The sequence below is a fragment of the Peromyscus leucopus genome, chromosome 5 (assembly GCF_004664715.2).
Source record: "Peromyscus leucopus breed LL Stock chromosome 5, UCI_PerLeu_2.1, whole genome shotgun sequence".
NCBI lineage: Eukaryota > Metazoa > Chordata > Mammalia > Rodentia > Cricetidae > Peromyscus > Peromyscus leucopus.
The window spans coordinates 40181776-40207351 of NC_051067.1; the positions used below are offsets into that span (position 1 = coordinate 40181776).

The 25576-nt window shown below is 43.0% G+C and overlaps 2 protein-coding genes and 2 pseudogenes across 2 annotated transcripts; 3 read left to right on the forward strand and 1 right to left on the reverse strand.

Moving 5' to 3' along the window:
* Positions 1-6494: 6494 nt before the first annotated feature.
* LOC114700353 (putative vomeronasal receptor-like protein 4) lies at positions 6495-7453 on the forward strand. Its single transcript, XM_028879930.1, has one exon. The coding sequence runs from the start codon at positions 6548-6550 to the stop codon at positions 7451-7453; it is 906 nt and encodes a 301-aa protein (XP_028735763.1). The 5' UTR covers positions 6495-6547.
* Positions 7454-8477: 1024 nt separating this feature from the next.
* LOC114702056 lies at positions 8478-9351 on the reverse strand (annotated as a pseudogene).
* Positions 9352-9392: 41 nt separating this feature from the next.
* LOC114702055 lies at positions 9393-10525 on the forward strand (annotated as a pseudogene).
* A 12025-nt stretch (positions 10526-22550) lies between these two features.
* LOC114700517 (vomeronasal type-1 receptor 4-like) lies at positions 22551-23549 on the forward strand. The gene has a single exon (XM_028880171.2). It carries the CDS (start codon positions 22653-22655, stop codon positions 23547-23549), a length of 897 nt encoding a protein of 298 aa, XP_028736004.1. The 5' UTR covers positions 22551-22652.
* Positions 23550-25576: the final 2027 nt, after the last annotated feature.

Here is a 25576-nt window from a genome sequence, read left to right on the forward strand (position 1 = left end):
ATCCTATGCCATAAGGTTGCCTGGAGTCTGAGCCATCAGTTAAGGCCGTGTTTGTGTCTAAGGGTCATATTGCAATTGGTGCCAACAGATCTGTGTGGCCTGTGTTGCTCCAAGATGCCATGGTGACATTTGAGCCCTAGCTGCAGCTGAGGGCCATGTAGGGTCTGTGGCCCTACAGCAGCCAGGGTCTATGTTGATGTCCACGGCTCCGGTTATCATTGAAGGACATGCTGATGCCAGAGGTCTGGGCCACCACCTGGGGCCTATGGTGTCTGAAGGCCACGTTGTTGTAGGAACCATGGTGACCTCCAGGCCTAGTCTTCTGCTAAGGCCATGTCTGGATCTGTGGTCCTACCACAGCTGGGGTCTATGTGGATGTTTATGGCCCATGTTGCCACAAAGGCCACAAAGATCCCTGGGGTTTAGGTGGCAACCTGTGGCCATATTGTCTGCCACTGGAGTGATGCCTATCTGAATGGCCTGCTCTGCCATCTGGGGTCATGGTATCTTATGGGCCTGAGATGCTACCTGTGCCCAGCAGTGGTCAGGGTCTGAGTTTATGTCCATAGCTCCTGTTGCCACTGAAGGCCAAGGGGAAGCTGGGGTCTGGTCAGCCATCTGAGACCATGTAGGTTTCTGAGCGCTATGCTGCCTCCAGGGCTATGGTGATCTGAGTGACCTACCTTGCCACTGGGGCCACAGTGACCTCTGGGCCTGAGCTGCTACTGAGGGCAATGTCTGTGTCCATGGTCCTGCAGCAGCTGGGGTCTGTGGTGAGGTCAATGACCCCCAGGTGGCCATAGGAACAATGTGGTGTTGAAATCCAAGGACTGGGCTGAGCTGGCTGTGGGAGCCCGTTCTCGGGTTCCTTGTGGCTTTACCCAGCAGGTCCGCGTAGAGGATGATCAGGACCACGGGCCTGAGTGCAGGTGTCTGAGATGGTCTGCACTTAGCTGTGCTGGGGGAGGAGGTCTTTTGCTCCACCCCTTGGTGTTTCTATAAAAACCCTGGGTCAGAGACAGTTGGGGCCCATTGGAAAAGGTTCCAGGCCCTCTCGAAGCTATCCTTTATTTTCTATCTGTTTATCTTCACAATATTCTCTGCAATAAATCTTTTTATCTAATATTTCCTGCTGCTCCCACTCAAGAAAACTCTGGGGAGCTGTGGGGGTGGTGGGTAAACGCTCCACAGCTGGCCCTGTCTTTCACTGGCCTTGGGATAGTTGACCCTGTTCTTTGCTGAACACAGCAGCAGGAGAGCTGGTCCCACCTTTTATCAGAGAGCTGCCCCCCACCACTGCACTAGGGAGAGATGGCACCAATGGCATGGGCCTAGGAGAGTTGGCTCTGCCCCTCACCTGAGGGACCAGTCCCAGTGGCCCGGACTGACTGCTCATCTACCACCCAGGACCCACAACCTGGGCCTTGAGTTGGCCCACCCTAACATCTACCCCATCTATGACATGCTGGAGAACTTGAAGGGACTGCTACTGTAGAACAATAGCCACAGGATCTCCAGACATGGGGCAACAGCAGGATATGGTAGAAGAGTTTCAGTGAGGGTCCAGTGATGATGGTGTGCCAGAGGCCAGAGGTCTTGACGGACCAATGACTCACTGGAATGAGCACTTTTGTGTGGGGTTGATTGGACAAAAGGGTACACTGCATGACACACTGAAGCTCCCAGTGTCACTATGACAAATGAAGAGGTGTTGGAGAGGTGGGAAGGATGGAAGAACGAGTTTTTGTTTGTTTTTGTTTTTAATTAATTTAGGGGGTTTCCTTCTGGGGAGATGCTGCGGGGGAGAGGGGCAGCTATGGAAGGACTGGGAGGTGAGCAGGATTGGGGTACACGATGTGAAATTCCCAAGGAATCAATAAAGAATTATGTGATTAATTTTTTTCAAAAGTTATTTTATGTTATTTGAGGCTATTGTGAAAGGTGTTTTTTTCTCTGATTTATTTCTCAATCTGTTAGTCATTTGTATTTAGAGCAATTACTGAGTTTTCCGACTTAAGTTTATATCCAGCTACTTTGCTGAAAGAGTTTACCAGCTGCAGGAGTTTTGGGGGTCACTTACGTTTTCTGGCAGCATATTTTGGGCCATTTATGTATAACTGTCATTGTCTGCAGATAAAGACATTTTGATCTCCAATCAATAAATTAATATAAAACAAAACATACTTTGGGAAGAAAAAAAGCAAACAAGTTAGAAATTGTGCCCTGATTACTTTCACAGTCACACTTGACTTAGGGATTTCAGGTCTCGATTCCATCTTGCAGATATGATTGTTTATGTTTATTTGTGTCAGTACTAGCTTGAGTGAGAAAGAGTCATTTCCTGTAGCTCTGGCTGCCTTGAGGTTGACTGTCTGCACAGGTTGATCCTGGCTGTGGGTTCCTCCTGCCTTTACTTCAAACTGTTCCTATCAGACAAACAGCAAAAACCTTCAACATTGCAATCTTACTGTTAATTAATATAACATATTAATATTATTTTGAAAATAATTCAAAACCAAATATCTAGTAACCAATCCTTTGCTTGTTATTCATAGGCAGCTCTCCAGCTCCATCTCAGATTCTCACATTGAAGATATGAAGGAATGGGCAACGTTAGTCTGCTACATTGTTGATACCTAAGGTGTGCTCATAATTCATTTAAAAGTTATGCTGACTAATTTGGTTCAAAATACGATAGAACAATATTTAATTGTGTATCATCCTTAATACTATTTGCAATTAATACCTGCTGGGAAAAGGGACAATCAGTTTTCTCCACTGAAATGTCACAGAGTGACACTCACCACACTCCAGAGCAGGGCCCATGCCCAGGAATCATTATCTAAATGAACACAATGAACTCCACAGTTTCGTTTTGTACACTTTTGTTTCATTTTGTTTGGGCTTTTTATTTTATTTTGATTCTTTTCATTTCCTTTATTTGAGGTTTTCTTTTGTTATTTTTGTGGGAGAGAGCACAAAAGAGCAAACACAGAGTTAGTTGCATAGGGAGGTATGGAGGATGCGGGAGGTGTTGGGAGAATGGAATGACATGATCAAAATATTTTGTATAAAACTTTAATAAGAAAAAAAATAGTACAGAAAAAAACCCAAAATACTCAGGACTGACTGTAAAGCATGCAGCAGACACTCAAAACTGCACTAAGAACCCAGAGGCTCCCACAGTCTCCTAGTGATTGTCCTAAACATGACATTGACCATAGCCCCTGCCTGTAGTACTAAATGATCTTTTGCTATTAATAAAAAATATGCTTGAAAATTATTCAGAGTGTGATCATCTTGGAGTATCAGATATTTCTTTCGAAGCAGTTCTTGGTTAAGGAGGTAAACTGAGGCATGAGGACAGACTGAAATTAAGTTCAAAAGCCCAACCCCTCCTTCTCCTTAGTCACAGAGACCATAACTATAATCAGAAAGTTCCTGGGTTCAGGAAATGACAGAGCACCAGGGAGAAGGCAGAGCAGGCCTCAGGGATGGAGTTGTGCAGGAGGAGCCTTTTCCCCTGATGAAGCCAAACTCCCGATGGTGACATCTTGACACCTCTCTTGAGTTAAGGTCTCAGGTTGATAAACAGGGCCTGGCTGGTGCCGTGAGGACACCCACCCCGCGCTGCTGCACAGACTGCATGGTGAGTGCTGCACATCATGGTGGGGCGGAGCTGCCTTTGGTGTGGACAGAAATCTGTGGAGGGCAGAGATGCAGGAGACAAGGATGTGGGCTCCCTGTCACTCTGGGAGAGGGAAGAGGCAGGATTCAGGGAGAAGATGGTCTATCATTTCCTACCTGCAATCCAGGATGGCTGCATCAGCCGTGTGGACAGTGTGTGCGGCCACTGGGCCAGAGCTGCTCATTGCACAGGACAGGCAGAGCAGGAGACAGGGAGACCTGCACTGCAGCCTGGAGGAGGAAGCTCCGGTTCCCACAGCTTCTGCACAATCTTTGTGTGTTTTTCCCTCCAAGGACTGGGAGCTTCCATCTGAGCTGTGTAACCTCCAGTGACTACAGTCTTTTGCAGATGGAGCACTCTTTCCTTCTTTACCCTGATTTCATTTCTTGTGAATTTCTCTTCCCTAGATCCAATGTAAACCATAGAATATGAGAATTGTGAATAAAGCAGACATGAGGCAAAATACTAACACTAATAACTGCTTTTAAAAAATGGTTCTTTAAAGCATGCTGGGCTCTTCCCTAGGCACTACACATGTCAGTTCACTGACTCCCTAAAATATACCTGTATTACACAAAACACAATTTACATGTGAAAAATGCTTTTTAAAGAAGCCAAATAATATTCTTAACATGATGAATATATGAAATGGGAAAGGCAGAATTTTAATCCACAGTGGGTGGTCACAATGCAAGTTCTTATGAATCCTGAACTTTGTATTTCTAAAGTTTTGGAATTCCTCAGATTCTAGAATATGTGTAAGCCTCCACCACATCATTGCAGTAAAATCCCTCATTTATCTGGATGCACACAGACTGGATTAATCAGTTCGAGCATGGCGGAGGTAAGGAGCCTGTGAAAGCGTGTTAAATTGTCCATGCATGTTTGAAGAATAGGCTCAGTGGTTGAGAGTATTTGATACTCTTGAGATTCCCAGCACCCGCATCAAAGCTAGCAACCATATGCAACTCCAGTTTCAGGGGACCTGGTGCCTTAGCCTGACCTTTGCAGGTCCAGGGACACAAGAGCCGCCCAGGCATCTATTCATACACATAAAATAACTAAACTGAAAAAGAAATGAATGGAAATCTACATAAAAATGTCTCTCCAGCAGTTGAATATATTTAAATAGATAATTTTTTTTTCAGTGCAGGAGTGACACTATTCAGGAAACAGTGACAGATTCCTCATTTCAATATACATTATTGGTATCTCAAAGAAATAAGAGGTACACCTTTAAAACACACAGTCATAAAAAGATCATTACAGAGATAATTCAACTAAAAATTAGCTACACTGATGAAGGCCTTTATAGCTAGTCCATGATAGTCAGTGGACCTATGGGATCTTGGAAATTTCCCACCCTCATATTGCAAGGAATACAGTAATCATTCCTGAATGTGGATTCCAAAGTGGACTGACTTCCCCAGCACTTTAAGTAAAGGGCACAACCAGAATATCTTTGCTTTCAGTTCATCTCTGTGGTTTACATAGAATATTACAACCATAACACTCAGTTAATAATTTACTCAGAAGCCGTTTTCTGAGCATTCCATGACAGGTTTATACGAGGTTCTGATGTCCTAAAGCATCTCTCAGGTGTTGTCAGCACAGCGGATGTCATAAGCAGGCTAACAGACAGCACACTCGGAGGCTTCAGGGAAATGGTAGGAGACACATTTGTGACCTGTGGGCAGCACTTAGCTAGGAAGGATGGTGACTGGAGTCAGGTCACAAAGAGGACATCACATGTCCCCTTGTTACAGGGTCAGCGCCTGTGTTACATGTGCTTGGAAGAATCTGAAAGCAATCTGGAGATAAACTTTGTGAACAGCAGAGAATACTAAAGAGTGGAAGAAAGTAGACTTAGATTTCCCACATAAAACTATCTATGATTTGTAAGAGTGGAAGCAACAGGAATTCATTTGTGTTTTAATCCTCACTTCAATTTAAGCAGAATGCGAAAACAGAAGAATGGATGTTACATGTAAAACTTCACAATAGTATGGGGTTGTAGGCTGCTTGTCATTTATAGGGTATAGCATTATTGACTGATAAAATCACTGATTTGATGAACCTTGAAAATCAAAATGTTAGACTGTGCCTTTGTTGGAAGTCCAAAGGAAAATGACCAAGCTGAAAGCTGATATATGATGCTTTCTTGGGAGAACATTCTTAGGGCGTGGTCAATAAAGGCACATAAGTATGGGTGTGGTTTCCTTTAATACATCCCACTCACGAAGTGATAAGGAACAACAATTAACCACCCTATCCCACTGAAGGTGAGGGAATGGGCTGCTGCTGCTCTACCTAATTAATCTATGTGTTATTTGTTGCCAAGGTCAGTTCAAAGTTGGAGACAGAGAAAAGCCACCTGACTTTCCCTGGAAAGCATCCCCATTTGGACAAGTATTACAGTTCTTTGGAGTATCTCTAGTTTTCTATTAATTCAACACTTGAGGGATGAGTGTGTACAGGATGGCAAAGAGGATCTGGGAAGAGAGGCATCTAAGTTGATGCTCCATATAATGGCTTAGAAGTTGAGGGATGCTGTCCTTTGTTTGGGTGTCCTTGTGGAAAAATTTTAGAGATGGAGGCTATAAAGAACTGACTTCTGTAAAGCAGTGAGTGCATCAGCATGGTGTTTATGTCCAATCACCATCAGCACCATTGCTGTATCCATGGAAACAAGAACATAAGGAGCAAGAACGAACTCAGGCATCTGTAACAAAGGACTCTGCATTTACATAATACACTGTTCTCTTCACTAAAGAAAACAGAACACCCACAGGCCTGAACCATTTCATGTTTACTTCCTTGTGCTTCTCAAAAGGGTTTTTTTCTAGTGCTGGAAATTTCATGAAGATGATCTGGAGAGACCTCATCCAGAGACTAATTTTCATTTCACTTACTGGACTTGGAGTTTTAGGGAACATCATCTTATTTGTGAGACATGTGTATACTTTCATGGGTCCTCAGAGAAAAAATGTAGATGTTATGCTCATTCACTTGGCTTTTGTGAACATAATCATTATTCATTGCATAGGGGTCAGAGACATAGCCACAATTTTTTATTTCAGAAACTTCCTAGGTGACATTGGTTGTAAAACTATAATTTACCTAGAAAGGGTTGCCCGTGGCCTCTCTATCTGCACCACCTGTCTCCTCAGTGTGGTCCAGGCTGTCACCATCAGTCCCAGGACAATCCTTTGCAGAAAGCTCAAACCACAGACTGCATGGCAAGTTCTTCCCTTTCTCCTCCTCTTTTGGATCTTTAATTCCCTGATAAGCTCCAACTTGCTTCACTATATCACAGCAGCCAGCAGCACAAACAGGTCTGAAGTCGGGATGTATACCGGGTATTGCTGCATGCTGCCATCCACACACACAGTGAGGTGGCTTTTCCTCTCTCTCATGGCTCTTCGTGATGTCGTTTTTCAGAGTCTCATGGGCTGGAGCAGTGGGTCTATGGCTCTCCATCTGTATAAACATCACGTACGTGTCCTGTACCTTCACAGTTCCAGGTTTGCAAATGATTCCAGGCCAGACATCAGAGCTGCCCTTAGAGTTCTCACTCTCATGGCCTGTTTCCTTTTCTTTTACTGGGCAGATTTCATTTTCTCCTTCTACACAGGCTCCACAGTGACACACGATTCCACAATACTCAACATCAAAGCATTTTTAGTTCTTAGTTATGCCGTTCTCAGCCCTTTTATCCTGATCATCAGGGACGTCCCTGTTGCTAAGCACTGCCGTGTCCCCTGAGAAATAAGAAATTCCTTTTCACACCCAACTCTTTACCAACTAAAGCTACAGACGCTGGATGGTTTTGCTCTTCCCTTCTCATGCATCACAACAATAAATTGTTGAGATAATAGACTATATTTTGCTTTGTTTTGTTTTACAATCAACTTGTCCTAGAAAGTTGAAGACTGGCTCAGGCTTCAGGGAGCTGGCGGGGATTCTCACGCTCCCACCATCCCAACATGGCGATCATGTAGTTTATTTAGTGTGGTGATACTTTGTTTGCGCAACCCAATAAAGTTTATCTGAGGATCAGAGAACAACCCAGCCACTATATTAAACATGGAAGTCAGGCCATGGTAGCACATGCCTTTAATCCTATCATTCGGGAGGCAGGGATCTGTCGGGACCTCTGTGAGTTCAAGGCCACACTGGGAACAGAGCCAAGTGTGGTAGCACACACCTTAAATTTCAACACTAGTTAACCATAAAGGTCTGGAGGTCTGTACAGACAGACAGGAAGTGACAGAGCTGGGCAGGAAGAGGATGTGATGTAGCTAGACGCAGAGAACAAATGAGATGGCAGAACAGAAAGGCATATAGGTGTTGGTAGACAGGAAGCAGGTCTCTTTGGAAGCTGACGGGTCAGTGAGGTGAGGTTGGCTTGTGGCTTTTCCTGTTCCACTGATCTCTCAGATTTTAACCCCTGAATCTGGCTCTGGGTTTTTATTGAATAAGACCGTTTATCAATTCGTCTACAATTTAGCAAACTTCATCAGGAAATGCAGGAGAGCATGCAATCCCGGAAAGTAGAATTTTATTTCATTTTTTTGCATGCTCAAGTTTTACTCTTTTTTGGGGAAGGCATGCAGTTAACTTTATTGATGGTATTCAAGAGAGCAGGGCTCCCCAATCCCTCCAGCTATTCTGGCATTCTGGGATGGAAACTGTGAGGGGGATGCTCAGTGTCAGGGCAGAGATGGAACAGGGACTGCTCAGCAGCCCAGTGTCTCTCTCTTGCTCTGTCCTTGCTGAGGTGGGCTTCTTACTCCTTGGAGGCCATGTAGGCCTTGAGGTCTACCACCCTGTTGCTGTAGTTGAATTCATTGTTGTACCAGGAAATGAGTTTCACAAAGTTGTCACTGAGAACAATGCCAGCCACAGCATCAAAGGTGGAAGAGTGGGGTCACTGTTTAAGTCACAGGAGAATACTTGGTCCTTAGTGTAGGCCAGGATGCCCTCTAGTGGACCCTCCGATGTCTGCTTCACCTCCTTCTTGATGTCATCATACTTGGCCCCTTTCTCTAGGGGCATGTCAGATCCACAGTGGACACATTGTGGGAAGGAACATGGAAGGCCTTGCCCGTGAACTTCCCGTTCAGCTCTGCGGTGACCTTGCCCACAGCCTCGGCAGCACTGGTGGATGCAGGGATGATGTTCTCTGCAGCTCCACAGCCATCCCAACCCAGATCCCCATTGGGGGCCATCCACAGTCTTCTGGGTGGCAGTGATGGCGTGGACTGTGGTCATGAGTCCTTCCCCAATGTTAAAGTTGTCATGGATGACCTTGGCCAGGGGGGCTAAGCAGTGGATGGTGCAAGGAAGCATTGTTGACAATCTTGAGTGAATCATCGTACTTCTCATGGTTCACACCCATCACAAACATGGGGGCATCAGCAGAAGGGGTGGTGATGATGACCCTCTTGGCCCCACACTTCAAGTGGGCGTCAGCCTTCTCCATGGTGGCGAAGACATCAGTAGACTCCACATCATACTCGGCACCAGCCTCTGTTCACACCGACATTCACCATGGTGTCAGGAATGAGGCTGGCACTACATGAAAAGATGCAGCTGTCTCTGGAACAGGGAATTGCAGAGAGCCAAGTTTTACTCTGACAAGGGATAACAAATGTTTCCATTTAAAATGTTTTAAAAATTTAGACTTTCTGGACAGGGAGACATGTCTGCTCCTGGCAGGCCCTCAGTGCTCCTGGTGTACCGCCTGGTGGGACTCAGCCTGGTAAAGGGCTGTTCACCAGAGCTGTCCATCAGCTCCTTGCAAGAAATGGAAAACCCTCAACAGTCTCTGAAGGACTACTAAACAGTGCCTAGCAGGGGCACTGAGGCCACTCTCCTTCCCTGGACAGGAGTTGAAACTTTCCCAAGAAATGTGTGCAACAGCCCTTGTTGTGGATTTCTCAAATAATGATGACTCTTTGCTAAATGTTAGTGTCCACCTAGGTTAAAAACTACCTTGGGCGTAAAGGCTCTTCTAATATTTGTGAGATAATTGTGCACTTTTGCCTTTGAGACTGAGAAAAGCCTGTAAACCTTATTCTCACCCACTTGGCATTTTTCAATATGATCATTGTTTGTACCACAGGGATCAGAGACATAGCCACAGTGTTTTATTTCAGAAACTTCCTCGGCGATACTGGCTGTAAAGCTGTGGTTTATCTGGCAAGGACGGCCCTGGGCCTCTCCATCTGCACCACCTGTCTCCTCAGCGTGGTCCATCAGTCCCAGGACCACCCTTTGGACAAATCTCAAACCACAGACCTCATGGCAAGTTCTTCCCTTTCTCCTCCTCTTTTGGATTGTTAATGTTCTCATAAGCTCCAAATTGCTCTACTACATCAAAGCAGGTGGTGGCTTGAACATGTCTATACCCGGAACATACATTGGCCATTGCTATATGCTGCCATCCAGAAATATAATCAAGTGGCTTTTCTTCTCTCTCATGGCTCTTCGTGATGTCACCTTTCAGAGTCTGATGGGCTGGAGCAGTGGGTCGATGGCTCTCCATCTTTATAAGCATCACAAGCAAGTCCTGTACCTTCACAGCTCCAGGCTTGAAAATAATTCCCCTCCAGAAATCAGAGTTACCTGGAGTGTTCTCATTCTAGAACTGCTTCCTTTTCTTCTATTTCATTCTTTCTCTCCTTCTACACAGGTTTCCCAGCGACACATGATTCCATTTCACTAAATATCAAAACATTTTTAGAACTTGGTTATGCTGGTTTCAGCCCCTATGTTCTGATCAACAGAAATATCGGTGTTCCTAATGTCATGCATGCTCACGGAGAAGTGTAGAAATTACATTCTACATCTATTTCTATGAGCCAAAGATATGTTCATTGTAAGCTTCTTTGCCATGGTGAATTTTAGAGCTGTGGGACATAATGTTTGCTGTGTAGCACAGGCTGACCTGGCAGTCAGTACATAGCTCAGGCTAATCTTCAACTGTCTCAGTATCTCAAATGATGGGATTATTTTGTTGCCTACCAAACTTCCATTTGCCTTAATATTATAATATATGACAACATTAAATTAAATATTATAGTAATAGATTTCTTTTTCTTAAGAAGTCCAGCACTGTGCAATGTGGTGATAGATTGTGTACCTTAATAAAATTTGCCTGAAGATCAAAGAACTGAACACCCTGCTAGATTAAACATAGATGCCAGGCAGTGAGGACACACACCTTTAATCCTAGCTCCTGGAGGCAGAGATCTGTCTGGATCTATGAATTCAAAGTCATCCTGGACTACTCGAGATGACTCAGTCTAGGAGAGAAATAGAGAAATAGAGCTAGGCAGTGGTGGCACACACCTTTAATCTCAGTACTTTGGGATTTAATTTAATTAATTAAAGACACGTCTTTAGTTTCAGCACTTGAGATCTGATGCCTTTGCTTGGGAAGCACACAGGCCTTTAATCCCAGCACTAATAAGGAAGTGATGTGGCTGAGCAGAGAGAGGTACATAAGACTCGAGAAGACAGGAACTAGAGCCCTTTTGGGCTGGAGGTTTTTCAGGCTGAGGAGTCCTAGAGGTAAGACAGGGCAGTGGCTTGTTCCTGTGTTTCCTCTGATCTTTCAGCATTTACCCCAATATCTGGCTCTGGATTTTTTATTATAAGACCATTTAGCAATTCGTGTTTCATCGCCATCTTAAGACTACTTCAGGGTTCCTAGGCAGGTGGAAAGTGGATTCTTCCCATCCTCCCATCCCCGCCCCCATCCCTGTAGCCTCTCATTAGCACTGGGAAAAGCACTAGAGACAATGCTTCACTCAGACATCAGGATTTCAATTTTCCCCAAGCCAGAGCAGGAGAGTGAGAGAGGGTGGGTGACCCATCCATCTCTGAGGTGAGCGAGCAGGGCAGAGGGAAAGTGACCATGAGTCAAGTCAGGTCACCACAGCCCAGCAAATCTGATCAACAGTTGTTTGATGTGGCGAAATTCCTGAATATGAGCAGCTAGTGTGGATGCTGTGGAACAATTACAACCAGGATGACCTCAAGGTACCACCACAAGAGTCTCTGGCTGACAGGCCCTCTCACATGATGCCATCCCATGTCTGGAGACCGCACTCAAGGCCAGGGCCTCCCTGGCACACTGATGTGTAAATCCTTTGCTGACCTTGTTTACACTGGAGTCTCCACCTCACTTCCAGTCACTCACTGTGGCCTGCGCTGAACATCCCAGTGTTCATAGGTCTCCCCGCCTCTCCTCCCTGGAATCCCAGACTCCATCTTCCCGATGCTGCAAAGCTGCACTCTGGTGAGCTGCAGACAAGGGCACTACAGCGCTGAGCTTGCAGAGAGAGTCTGCTTGGTGGGAGCCAGTTGGCACAGCCTTGGCAATTGGCAAGACACCGGGGGCCTAGAGAACTGCACAGCCTCGGGCCCAGGAAATACAGACATCTCAGTCCTCAAGACACTGCACTGCAGTCATCCTAGGGAGGCTCCTGTCTCCTCTGAGCTGTGTGGGTGTGGCTCCTGAAGGGATCCAAAACCATAAAGGGCTGTTCACCAAAGCTGTGCATCAGCTCACTGCAGTTCCTGCCCAGGATAAATAGAAAGACCCAACCAGTTCTTACAGGGAGTGGGCTTGGACTCTCTCTGTGTAGTTCAATACTGTGCCTGGAGGGGAGCCCTGGTGAGAGACCACTGTGGTGAGACTACTCCACTGGTGAGGCTCACAGGCTCGGGGACCTAGTGAGCACCGGGTCTCAGCTGCTGCTGTGATTTAGCGGTGCCCTGATGTACACACATATCAGATCACTAAGTTAATCCATGCTTTTAAAAACAGATTGTATTATTTTATATAAAATCTGTCCTAGGCAACCTAAGACCTGCTCAGGAGTGGATAAAGCTGGACAGATTCTTTTCTTTGTCACTTTCCTTTACATCCATTTGTGCCGTGGGATTATTTTATCTTGCTAATAACTAAATAGACATATTAGAGGACAGGATACCTAACCTGTCATAGTTTGAAGGAACAGGAAGCTCAGCTTTAATTCTATACAGAATTTTTTCTCAGAGCATTTTTATTTTTTATATTGTGAAAATTTAACTTACTTTCATATTGTTTTACTGGTTTTTTTTTTTTTTTTTTATAGATAAGGTCTAGTTTTCAAGATATTGCTCTGGTTATCCAGGAACGCACTATATAGACCAGACTGGACTCAAACTCACAGACATTTTCCTGCCTCTGCCTCTCCCTCTGTTCTGAGATTAAAGGCATGCAACAGTATAACTAGAATATCTCTCAGACTATCTTAATATTTAATATTTCCAATACATGTGCTCAGCATGGAAATTATATACATATAAATAACATAATCTGAACATCTTGTATCTATATAATTAGGAACACACATATACACTCACACATGTACATACACACAAGAATGAAAGAAAAAGGTCCCAGAGGCCATGAATTTGAGAAAGAGTAAGGGGCTGGGTACATGGGAGGGTTGGAGGAAAGAAAGGGAAGGGGGAGATTTCGGGATCATATTTTAATTTGAAAATAAAAACAATTTAACAATAAAATAAGAATAAAAATGTAGTTTTGTTTTGTACACCAACTTGTCATTTGTTTGGGATATATTCAAGGGTTCTTTGACTGAAAGTGTCGTTGTGCATTTGGACCCTGAAAATATTTGATTTCTTTTGAAGTGATATCTATGGAAAACACTTCTTGCTTTATATAGAATTGTGATCAAGGACATTATCCCCTAAGGAAAGCAAAAACTAAGTGGAAGTGTAGTACCTTGCATGTGGACATCTGTGGAAGAACATTCTTAACTTCTGACAGAAGGAAGGCATGCAGATGATGAGATGTGGATCAGGGCTATGCTACAAAAAATTCAAGTAGTAGACACTGTGTGTAGATTTGGGTATGAGAATAATAATAGGAGGCCATTGAAGAATTTTCAGTAAAAGCATGGCAGATTAGGGCACAGTCTAAAAGGCACCTCTTGGAGCTGTAGCTGGCCAAGATAGGTAGGAGAAGGTATATTAGAGGAAAGTATTAGAGAAATGTGCTAATGCTAAATAAGACTGACTGTGCACGATCCAGGTTGGGTGTGAGCAGAGTGATACAGGAGAGCCTTCTGAGAGTGTAAATGTAAGAGGGAAAGAGAGCCAACAGAAGGACTACATAGTTCTGAGATGGTATTAGCAAGGCCAGTGAGAGGCCCTGAGTGGAAGGTGCTTTTTAGAGCAACCTTACATCAGGTACTAGCAATTCAGCACTCCCTACGCCTAGTCATCTGGGATGAGCCCAGGGAAAGGTGGGTGATAGACAGAAAAATGTGCCAGTTCAAACTCAAAATCCCTATGCAAGAGCAGGTTCTCTTGAACAGAGAGATTCAAGAGCACAGTGTCTTCATGTGGGATGTGATCAAACAATCTCTGTGCATATTAAAATGTGGAAACATTGGATTTGGATGGTATTAGTTATATAGAGGCAGTATGATTTAGCTACATTTTCAATAATTTAAACTAGAACCAATAATGTTTACTGAAGTCTAGGGTGTGATGTGTGAGAGATTTTTGATTAGAAATCCTGGGTAAGTGGCTATGATAATTCATTAGATGAAAATGCTTTAGAGGAATGGAATGCATATTCAGATAGTGGCATACAGCGTTTCAGATATGTTAAACTTTATCTGCATATTAAGCAACTTCTGTGGTTTCAATATGGTTTAAGGGTCTCTCTCAGGTCCAAGGATTGGAAGTGTGGTCCTCGTCTGGCAGTGTTGAGGAGGTAGAATTTAACTTGGAATGGAATCGCCTCATCAGGTGACTCTTCATAAGCATTTAGTGGAGATGTCTAGGTTAAGTCATTCTTATGGGAATGGATTATATTGCAAGACCACACCACACACCTAGTAGCTTCTGTGGTCATTTCTTGTTGTGTTTTATAACTACATTGTGGAGCATCCAGGAGTCCCTCACCAGAATGAGAGTGCTATGCTATTTGAACCTTCCAGATACAAGACTTGTAATCCAAGCAGATCATTTCATGAAGTACTTAATCTCAAATATTTTTATAGCAACATAAAATAGATTATTAAAATCATCCAAATAGATATTCCAATATGCAGAAATATTTCCCTGGATGAATGCTGGGCAGATTCTTACTTGCTTCCCCCCTAACTCTGCCCATCATATGACTTTGGATCTCTTGCTTACTTGCAAAAAAAAAAAAAAAAAAAATGGAGACCCCATTGCCAAGAATCTACAACTACAATAAAAAAGGAAGAACTAATAATTACACACATTTATATCCCCTCAATGTTCTTCAATGGTTATCAGGTCCAGGAAATACCCCAGCACTTCCTTTTTGTCATGGGCTCTACCAGGAGTAGTGACCAGGAGACCAACAGGGAAAGAGGTATCAGGATGTCACTGTCCTGGCAGGATGGCAGATATTCTGAAAGGAGACCCATGTCCCATCCTTTGCACTCTGAGAATATTGATATTATAATCCCAAGGAATGACCATTTGCCTAGAGTCAGTCATACCCTTGGGAAGGAGAAAGACTGAACCCCAGGTACTGTCAGAGGAGAAACTTGCCCCCTACAGAGGCTTCCCACAGTTCTGAGGACACAGGCACCTTTTCTGCATTTCTTTCTTTGTTTTAAAATTGTTTCACTGCCACAGAGAAGGGCAGAGAAAGGAAGAATCTTTCTCTCCCGGGTTCAGCCAAACCATAAATAAAGCCACCTCTTTTGACAGTTGGTTTCCTGATTTCCTTGAAGAAGAGCAGTTGCATTGTGGTGGGGTTTTTGTTTGTTTGTTTGTTTGTTTTGTTTTTTTACATTTCTATTTTTTATGGGTGCATGCATGTTTGTGAGTCCACAGGCACACCTGTGTGTGAGGTGATGCGCATGCACATTTGTACTCACCTGCATGCATGAGACTGAGGTTAGTGTCAGGAATCATCCTCCATCTACTCTGCTGAGTCAGGATCTTACAGTGAAACACAGAGCACAGCAATGGCTAACCTATTGACCCAGTTCCTCTAGGGATAGCCTGTCCCTGGCTTTGGAGGCTGGAATTACAGGCAAGCTGCCACCCCACCAGGCATTTGAGTGAGTTAGCACTAACACTGGGAATAAAGTACTTTAGCCACGGAGCAATTTCTCCAGTGAGGTTTATTAACCTTAGCTGCCACCCTCTTACAATGGAGTATTGTAAGCTTGCTGTACAAAACGGAGGTTACCAGTCACTCCCAGCATGCCCTCTGCCTGTGGTGGCCGGTTTTCTCTATAGAATTCTAGATGGAAGCCACATGAAGGCCAGCTTTCTGAGATTTTCTTGTCTTTTATTAAATAAACTAGTCAGAGCACTACAAGTTTTAAATTGTTTTATTTTTCTTTTTGTTTCAAAGACAAAGAAGATATTTAGAACTTCTCCAAAAACAATCACAAAAACAACAGAGGGAAGTGCTCCTTGTTATACCAGAGATTTATTTTCATATTTCTTTTATTATTATTTTATTTTTACATTTCAAGTATTTTAAAATTCAAACATATTTTTTATTACATTCTTCCCAAAGTCCAAGTCCTTCCAGATCTTCCCCTCCTTCCTACCCACCAAACTTCAAGCTCTTTCTCAAAAACAAAAACCCAATACAATAATAAAATCCCCCCAAAACAAGAAAACAAAATAAAAAAATACATATCCCAAAAGAAAAAGCCATTGAACTGTGTAGATTTAACCAACCGTCTTATTAAATAAGAACCACAGAACCAATGTAAAAGAGAAAGCCAAGAGGTCAGAGCTCAGAACTAAAATCTTACCCTTCCTCCAGCGAGCTCCTAGCTTCCCGAAAGAGAGCTATTTCCTGTGTGTAAGTCGTTTCATAGTCTTTTGTTCTGCCTTCTCATTGGCTGTAAACCCAAACACGTGACTGCCTCGTCTCTGTCTGTATGTACAGCCCCCCAGGTCTTAAAGGCGTATGTCTCCAATGCTGGCTGTATCCCTGAACACACAGAGATCTACCTAGCTCTTCTACCAAGTGCTGGGAATAAAGGCATAAGCCACCACCACCACACTCTTGCTATGGCTCTAATAGCTCTAACCCCCGGGCAACTTTATTTATTAACATTCAATCAAAATCACATTTCAATACAATACAATTATCCAAATAAAAGTACACACACAAAAATCAAAACAAAACAAAACAAAAACCCTGTGTAGTCCATTATTATGCGGGTCAATTACTCCTGCATGTGAGGTCCTCAAGTAGTTGATATACCAAGTGTCACTCTATTAGAGAAAACTGATTTTCCCTCTCCCAGCAAGTATAAGTGACAGTTCAGTCACTAACCTTTATCCCAGTGGCTAGGTTTCCATTCATTCATTCATTTTTAGAAAATATATAATAAGATAAAACAAGACCCACCACATCGAAGTTAAAAAAACGAACCAACAGAAGGAAAAGAACCTAACAGAAGGCACAGGATCAGAGGCCCACTCATTCACACACTCAGAAATCCCATAAAAACTAGAAGCACACAGAAGATCTGGTGCAGACCCGTGCAGGCATCAAGTCTCTCTGAGTTCTTAGGAGCTTTGCTCATGTTGATCTAGAGGGATGTAGCACAAATCTTAAAGGGTCTTATTAATAAAAACAAACCTGGAGCCAGGTATTGGGATGAATGCCGGAAGATCAGAGAAGCAGAACAAGCCACAGTTACCTCACCTTGCCAGTTCCTCGGCTGATCTTGTTTCCTTAGACTGGAAACCTCTGAGTCCTCATCTGAATGGATCTCAGCTGAACTGCTGCTCCAAAGCCTGAAGCTTAACCAGTCAAAAGCATCTAGTTCCTGGTCTTCACGCCTTATATACCTTTCTGCTTTCTACCATCACTCCCTGAGGTTAAAGGCGTGTGTCACCATGCTTGGCTGTATCCTTGAACACACAGAGAACCAGGTAGATCTCTGCCTCTGGAATGCTAGGATTAAAGGTGTGAGTGCCACCATTTTCTGGCCTCTGTATCTAGTGGCTGTTCTGTTCTCTGACCCCAGGTAAGTTTATTCGGGCACACAATATTTTGGGGAACATAATACCACCACAAGAGGGCCTTATTTTTTTGGTGTCTTTCATCTCTTCTGGCTCTAATGCTCTTTACACATCATCTTCTGTGGGGTTCGCTGAGCTCTGAGGGGAGGGATTAAGGGATTTGATGGAGACATCCCATTTGGGGCTGTGTGTTCCAAGGTCTCTCACTCTCTGGGTACTGTCTGACTGTGGGTCTCTGTGTTTGATCCCATCTGCTGCAGGAGGAAGCTTCTCTGCTGATAGCTCAACAAGACTCTCATCTATTAGTGCTGCATAATATTTAGGAGTCATTTTATCAATACATTTCCCCCTTTTTTAGACCAGTATTATGTGGTTTTACCCTTGGTCCCTGGCTGTTGTTTCTCATGTTCCTGGTTGGCCAAGCAATGTCAGGTGTGGGTTTCATCTTGAGGAGTGGGTTACTCCACAATCTTTGTGCCACCATTGTCCTAGCATATCTGGCAGGCAGTGCACCATTGCAGATAAGGCTTTGTGGCTGGGTTGGTGTTTATGTTTTTCTTCTGAGAGCATGCAGAGTACCTTCCTGTACCCAAGATGCTGGAACACGGAGTGAAGCCTCTATGTAAGCATCGACTTGACATCTCCAAGCTCAGTGAGTAGTGTGGGTGAAGTGTTAAGCAATGGAGCCTTGATGTCAATTTGTGGGAGCAGCCTATAGTCTTGGCAATAGCCTGGATTGTTTTAAGGACTCCAAGGGGCCCTTTGGCCAACAACCCTTATTTTTCTATTCCCATCCACCATGACATATGTAATGTACAACCTAGCTTCCCTGTTCCTGGGTTCCACATTCAATAGAGAGGATACAAAAGCTGTCATTTTATTTACAGAGGAAGCATTTTTGGCCTCTAGAATGTCAGCAGCCCCTATATGTATGGAGACACCATCATGCAGGGCACAGAGTAAGAGTCATGACCTTGAACTCATCTCCTATGTCAACCCAATGATGTTTTCTCTTCAAGAACAAAATGATGATGTCATCACCTCTAATCTTAGCCCTGTATATTTATTTACAACTTTTCCATCTGGGATAGGTAGGGCCTCCTAGAAACTAGAATGAAATGTATATGGAAGGTGCACACACAAAAGTTTTATAACTGTCATTCAAGTTTTATAATGATCAAATACTGCTTTTGGAATAAGGGCAAGAAGGAATCCATTTAGAATTCTGTATGATATTTAATGTGCAGGAATGAAAGAATCAGTTCCAACTAATCCTGTCACCAGCAATGGGCACAGGTAGAACAAAGAGCTCTAAACTTGTTCTAGTCCTTGTGTGGGTCTTGCACATGAATCCCCAGGGCTGAGTATCATTTATTCTAATTCTGTCTAAGCAGGGATTCAAGAAAGAGAAGCAGGTGACTTAGTCTATGTGTCAGAAGCCGGTCCCCTGCCAGATCATAGCTTGTGTCTTTGGGAAGGTGAAAAACAGTCTGGAGATGTGGGGAGCTCGGTACAAAGAAACTTAGCTGTTCATTTTCTCATCTCACATCCTTCCTCTGAAAATCATTAAATCCTAATTAAACTTGAAATAACTTCTGAGGAAAACAGATGTAGTAATTGTGGAGAGAGGGGGAAGCTGTACTTCAGGGACTGGGGCTCTGCAGAGGCCTTCCTTCCCCCCGACGCTGTGACAACTTGAAACTTGAAGTCCGCACTACCTGATGGCAGCCAAGAGCCCCACAAATCCTGACAGTACAAATAGGACCTGGCAAATGTCACTTCCCAGAGCTGCTCCAGAGACTGTCTGCACCACAGAGGTCCAGGTGAGTTCATGGAGGTAAGATCTTCAATTCCTCAGCTGTGCCATGGAGAGTTTCACTAAAGCAGAAGTCTCTCCCTTTGACTAAGTCAGGGAGCAGTTGAGAGGCTGTGATCCTCAGGACCTCTGCTTTCCTTCTGGCCCTGAGGAGGTAGGTCTGTGGCTCCAGAAAGGGCAAAGGAGACTAGATCCCAGAGACAGAGAAATGGAACAGAAATGCTGAGGCATCCCTATCCTCCTCAGGCTATGGGATCATCACAGAGCTCTGGCTGGGTCTTTGTATAAGGTTTCTTCCTTTTTTTTTTTTTTTCTTTAAAGGAATCGATAGTATATAGAAGATTTTCCCATGTCTCTCAAACCATGGAGAAAATCAGAATATGCTCCTGTAACATCAGCACACAAGAGACGGAGACAAGGTGATTGTTGTTCAAGGCTAGCCTGGTTCACATAGGGAGACTGTGTCTCAAAAATAACAAGACAAAACAAAAACAGAATTTCTTGTTTCACCCTCCACGTTTTCCAGCATTGTGACTCCAACAGCATCACTAGTGTTTGTAATGTTGGTGCTTCTCACTTTTGGTGCATTTCTACTTTTCAAATATTGGCAATTTTTTTTTTTACAATTATATCATAACTCCTAATTTGAAGGTTTTTTTTTTTTCCGATATCCATCCTTAGACTCTTCCGTCTATTGCATAATATTATAATACTTTTATCAGCTACAGTCTAGTGAGCCTGGCAGGTATGGAGAAATATAAACCACTAAGCGTAACAGTTATTGTTACCATCTTGAGAATTCCTGCTATCAAGGATACAGGCTGTGAACTAGCATATCCTGAATATCTCATCTTAATTTTATCCCAGTTCTAAGCAGCAAAGAGAAATAGTCTGTTTTGCTTTTGTTTCCTTGTTTTTAGAAAACCAAGATGGATGGATGTAACCTATGTCATGTTCCTGGGGTTTACTTACAGACTAGGGATCATCTGTATTTGTAAACGCAAGTCCACCCTGTCTATTAAATTAATTTCCTTTTGTATTCACCAATATAATGTGGAAGATAAGTTGACTCTACCTCCTCTGACAGTCCATTCCAGTAGAAGGGATCACTTATTAGAACAGAATCTGTTCTGAAATATGATTGAACTTTGGGGTGGAGAGAGAGAAGACCAGAAAAGTAGGAATCCCCAGATATCAAGCATTAAACAATGTTTAATGTTAATAAAGCATTAAACAATTAAAAAATGTTAATATTTTCCATCAGGATTTGGGGTGAATTATTGGAGGGATTTTTACAGATTCCAGCCTCTGAGTAAAAACTGCATTTTTATTCTAAATTGTTACTGAATGCTGATGTGCTTGCTATTACTGTCTGGAGCATATTTGGGATGGTATTGTGATCCTAGGATGCACCGATAATACAGGCAATGATTACCCCTCCATCAGGGGAGCAGTTGAAAGGAAGTAACTGACATTTCTAGAGACATGAGGCAACATAAACCCAAACCTGGGAACACGGCTCGGTTCATGCAGGTCACAGGTGATACCATCAAGACATAGACAGTTAAAACAATCCTGTAAGTTTCACAGGAATAAGGGAACAGAGGCTTTCCAAGTACTCAGAACACACAGACCCATGAAAAATTCAGTTTCCCTCTCATTCCAGAAAAGATGCTCACAGCTTACCATGAGTCCCTGAAAAATAAGAATGGAGGAGCTCCTGAACGTGAAGAATAATATCCTGCTGAGATCGAAAGTTCTGGAATCAACTCAGACTGATGCAGAACAAAGCAGCCTGCCTGATACACAGGTTGGAGAAGAGTCAGGAGAAGCAGCTGCAAAGCAAACTGACAAACTGCTGCTCACAAGTCCCCACAGAGGCAAATGCCCCATGAACTCTGAGATGGGGGAATCCCTGCTCACACAGTATGCCCCAACCTACGGTACTGTATGTAGAAAATACTGAGGAGTCGTAAGTCATGAACTGCACTCATCTCTTGGTGGCACCTAACACCTCATTAATCCCCTTCATAGATCCAGCTCATCATCATCCCCTCTTGGAGAGTGGATCAATGCACCCTCAGATGACCTCAGGTCACTCACTGGAGTCACAAATGCCTTGAAATCATAAACTGGGGTCAAAGCTGTCTGCTACCCCCTCTCCTAGGAAGCACCACAGGGTTCTGCTAGACACCTGCAACCGGGTGGGTACATGAAATTGTCAGCATATCTTTTTGTGACTCAGATTTAACTGTCAGGCCCTATCTTGAAAGGTTACATGATTTGATTTGACATTGAGGACTATTTTAAAAAGTGACTAGTGAACATTAATATGGAGTGAAGACATAGAGTGGTCAATATAGGAACTTTTAAAATATTAAGATGTGGAAATGCAGGTTATAAAACTTTGAAGCCAAAGGCAAATCTAGAAACTGTTACATTAGTCAAGATGCAGATAAGAAAGGAATATCAAGCAAAGGAGGAGACAGTGTGGAGGGTGAGGTACTAAATCTGAGATATGTTACAGGTATTGACTCAGCAGGGATTCCCTGTGTCTGTGAGGTGATGTGGGGAAAGCACACAGATTCAGCATGAGCCTCAGGCTTTGGGAGTCGGGTGGGGAAATATGATGAAATAGAATAAGAAACAGAGGAAGAAATGTTGGTTGGAGAAACTGGAGTTCAATGCAGCTATGCTGAGAGTTAACTAGGAAAATCCAGGTATGAAGACATACAGACAAAAAGACAGGCAGAGAGACAGACAGACAGACACACTCCACTTGAACCAGTCAACTTTGCTAGTGCACAGCTCAAAAATAAAAATCTCCTTCAAAACTTTAGATTTTGAATAGCAGTTACCAAACTTACCTGTCAGAGTACAATATCTCAGAGTGCACAGTGAGAAAAAGGAGGCATTTCAAGGACCTAATCTGCACACATTACCTGTGTCCATTGCTGCCTCTTACACACTAGAAAAAATGCCATTGTGCAAAATGTGCTTTTCTGATTTATGTCTAGCATTACTGATGCTTTCTTGAGTCTTTATATCCTGGACACAAAGTTTTCTACCTAAGAAGAAAAAATGGTTTTGAAGTTTATCAAGAAAATAATTTTCCTCTTAATGACTACAGTTGGCACTCTGGGGAACATTTCTATCTTTGTGAATTATATGTTCAGTTGGTGGGGAGGCCCTGAGAAGAAACCCATACACCTTATTCTCATCCACTTGGCTTTTACAAACATCCTACTCCTCCTTGTAAAAGGACTGCCAAAAACAATAGCAGCTTTTGGTTTGAGAAACTTCCTAGATGATGTAGGCTGTAAGATCCTCATTTACCTGTCAAGGGTGGCCCGTGGTGTCTCCATCTGCACCAGCAGTCTCCTCACTGTGGTCCAGGCCATCATCATCAGTCCCAGAGCATCTGGGTGGAGGAGGCTCAGACCAAAGTCTGCATGGCATATCCTTCCATTCTTTTTTTTCTTTTGGGTACTCAATGCTTTAATAAGTATGAACCTAATCCACTCCATCACAAGTATAAACCTGAATATATCACAGCTTAAGAGTGAAGACAACTATTGTTATTTTATGCTAGAAAGTCAGAAAACAAAGTGGATTGTTCTCCCTCTCATGGTCCTGAGAGATGCAGTGTTTCAGGGAGCCATGGGAGGGGCCAGTGGCTACATGGTATCTCTTCTCTGCATGCACCACCAGCAGGTCCTCTACCTTCAGAAAGCCAAGCTTCTCTACAGAACTCCCCCTGAGCTGAGAGCTGCTCAGAGTGTCCTCCTTCTGATGCTCTGTTTTCTTTTCTTCTATTGGATTAATTGTGCTTTTTCTCTATTTTTAAGTCTCTCTTTACAATACAATTCCTTGATGATAAATATCCAAGAAATTATGATTCTTGGTTATGCAACCTTTAGCCCTCTTGTTTTGATTCACAGGGATGGACTTCTGGCTGAGTGTTGGCATGCTCAGTGAGAGAATTCAATAAATTATCTCTCTCATTCATCTGTTAGTGAGTGTGAAAAAACTTTCAGTTCTATAATATTGTGAGTAAGACAAAATCCCACAAAACTGTTTAAGCATGTGTTTATTTGTCAGACAATCTTCCTGGTAACTCAAGCCTTGAGTGGAGAGTGAGGGAGACTTTAGCAAATTATAGTGATACAGAAACCTCATTCTTTATATTGCCACCCTTGTGAAGGGACTTTATTGTTTTTAGCCTTTTTATATTTGTATTCATTTCTTGTGTATGAATAGTTTGTCTGCATTATGTATGTGTAACTTGTGCATGCCTGGTGCCTCTAGAAGCTGGATGAGACCATCTAATGCCCTATTAATGACTGGAGTAAGACTTATGGTTCTGAACCAAAATGTGGTTGCTAGGAATTGAACCCGGATCCTCAGTGAAACCAGCTACTGCTCTTAAGTGAACCATCTCTCAAGCACTGAGAAAATGACTTTAATCAGAATTTGTAAAATTGCCTTTTATATTACCATTACTGGAAGCATGAAGATGAATTTGGTAAATTTTATCAAAATTTATAGTGATTTAATCCTGTTAGTCCAAGAGATTCCATATCTTGTACCCGATGCTGTGCTTGCTAAGTATTTGTACTATAAAGCTATTGGGGATTCATCAAAGTGTCTTAAGATTGCATCCATAGAAAAGATTTTACAGAACTTCAAAAGAATGATATGTACTGTGCAGTCAGTCACTAGATGATCAATGCACCAGTCATAACACTTGAATGAACTGAAAAGTGTAATTGGTGTTGTATCCATGATCATTCTCTGCAGGAAAAAACATTGTATATATAGGACAAACATTTTATTACTCAACATAGAAACATGGGGCAATGTAGATCCACATAAAACCTGAGGAAGTTTAAAGAGAAATAAAGGGTTCCAAACACACACACACACACACACACACACACACACACAAACGGAGTCAAATATGGCTTCTTGGTGACTGCCTTTTTTGGGTGGGCTGGGTGCTAGCAGCAAACAGAGGTGTGGTTCCTTTAAGAGGCAGCTTCCTGGCTGGGTGCTAGTGGCAAACATGGGCGTGGCTCTTTCAAGAGGCCTGCTCCTGGATGCTGACCTGGGGTTAATGAGCAGCTAGGCAGCAGCATGGACCCAACAACTTCCCAGAGCTGGGGCAGTAAATGTGGCTCCCCTTCAGTCCCTTGGCCATGAAGCCAGGCTCTCAGGGAACCAAGAGGGGAGGAGCCAGCTGCCAATGCCATGAGCCAAGGAATGCACTAAACTGAGCAGTGCCAGGCAACTAACATGGCAGTTTAAGATTGGTCTCATGCAACCAAAGAACAATACAGATGCTCAGTAAAGACAGATCCAGATGAAAAAAAAAAAAAAAAAAAAAACAAAACCAAAAACCTCTAAACAGGTTACAGTGTGTTTAAAAATATACATAGGCTTGGGAAAGAAAAGAGAAAGGATATATACAGTTATATAATAAAAAGTAGATTAAAAATAATAAAGTCTTTAAAAAGAAATTAAGTGTAGCTGAGGTTTTCCTGGTTCTGCCCGGCTCCCACTGCCCTGTGTCCGCTTAGACCCAAGTAAACACACAGAGGCTTTTATTAATCAAAACTGCTCAGCCATTGGCTCAGGCTAACTATTGATGAGTTCTTACACTTAAATTAACCCATAATTCTTATTTATATTTAGCCATGTGATTTGCTACCTTTTCTCAGTTCTACCTTCACATCTTGCTTCCTCTGTGTCTGCCTGGCGGCCTCGAATTCTTCCCAGAATTCTCTTCTCTGCTTCTCCTGCCTATATACTTCCTGCCTAGCTAGTGGCCAATCAGCATTTTATTTATTAAATAATCAGAACAACACATTCACAGCATACAGAGTGATATCCACGGCAGTAAAGTAAAATAAATAAATAAATAAAAATAAATAAGCCTCATAAAAATGGGAACTACACAGAGTCTGGATCCTGCATGTTATTGTGTTTTCTTTAGAATTTCTGAT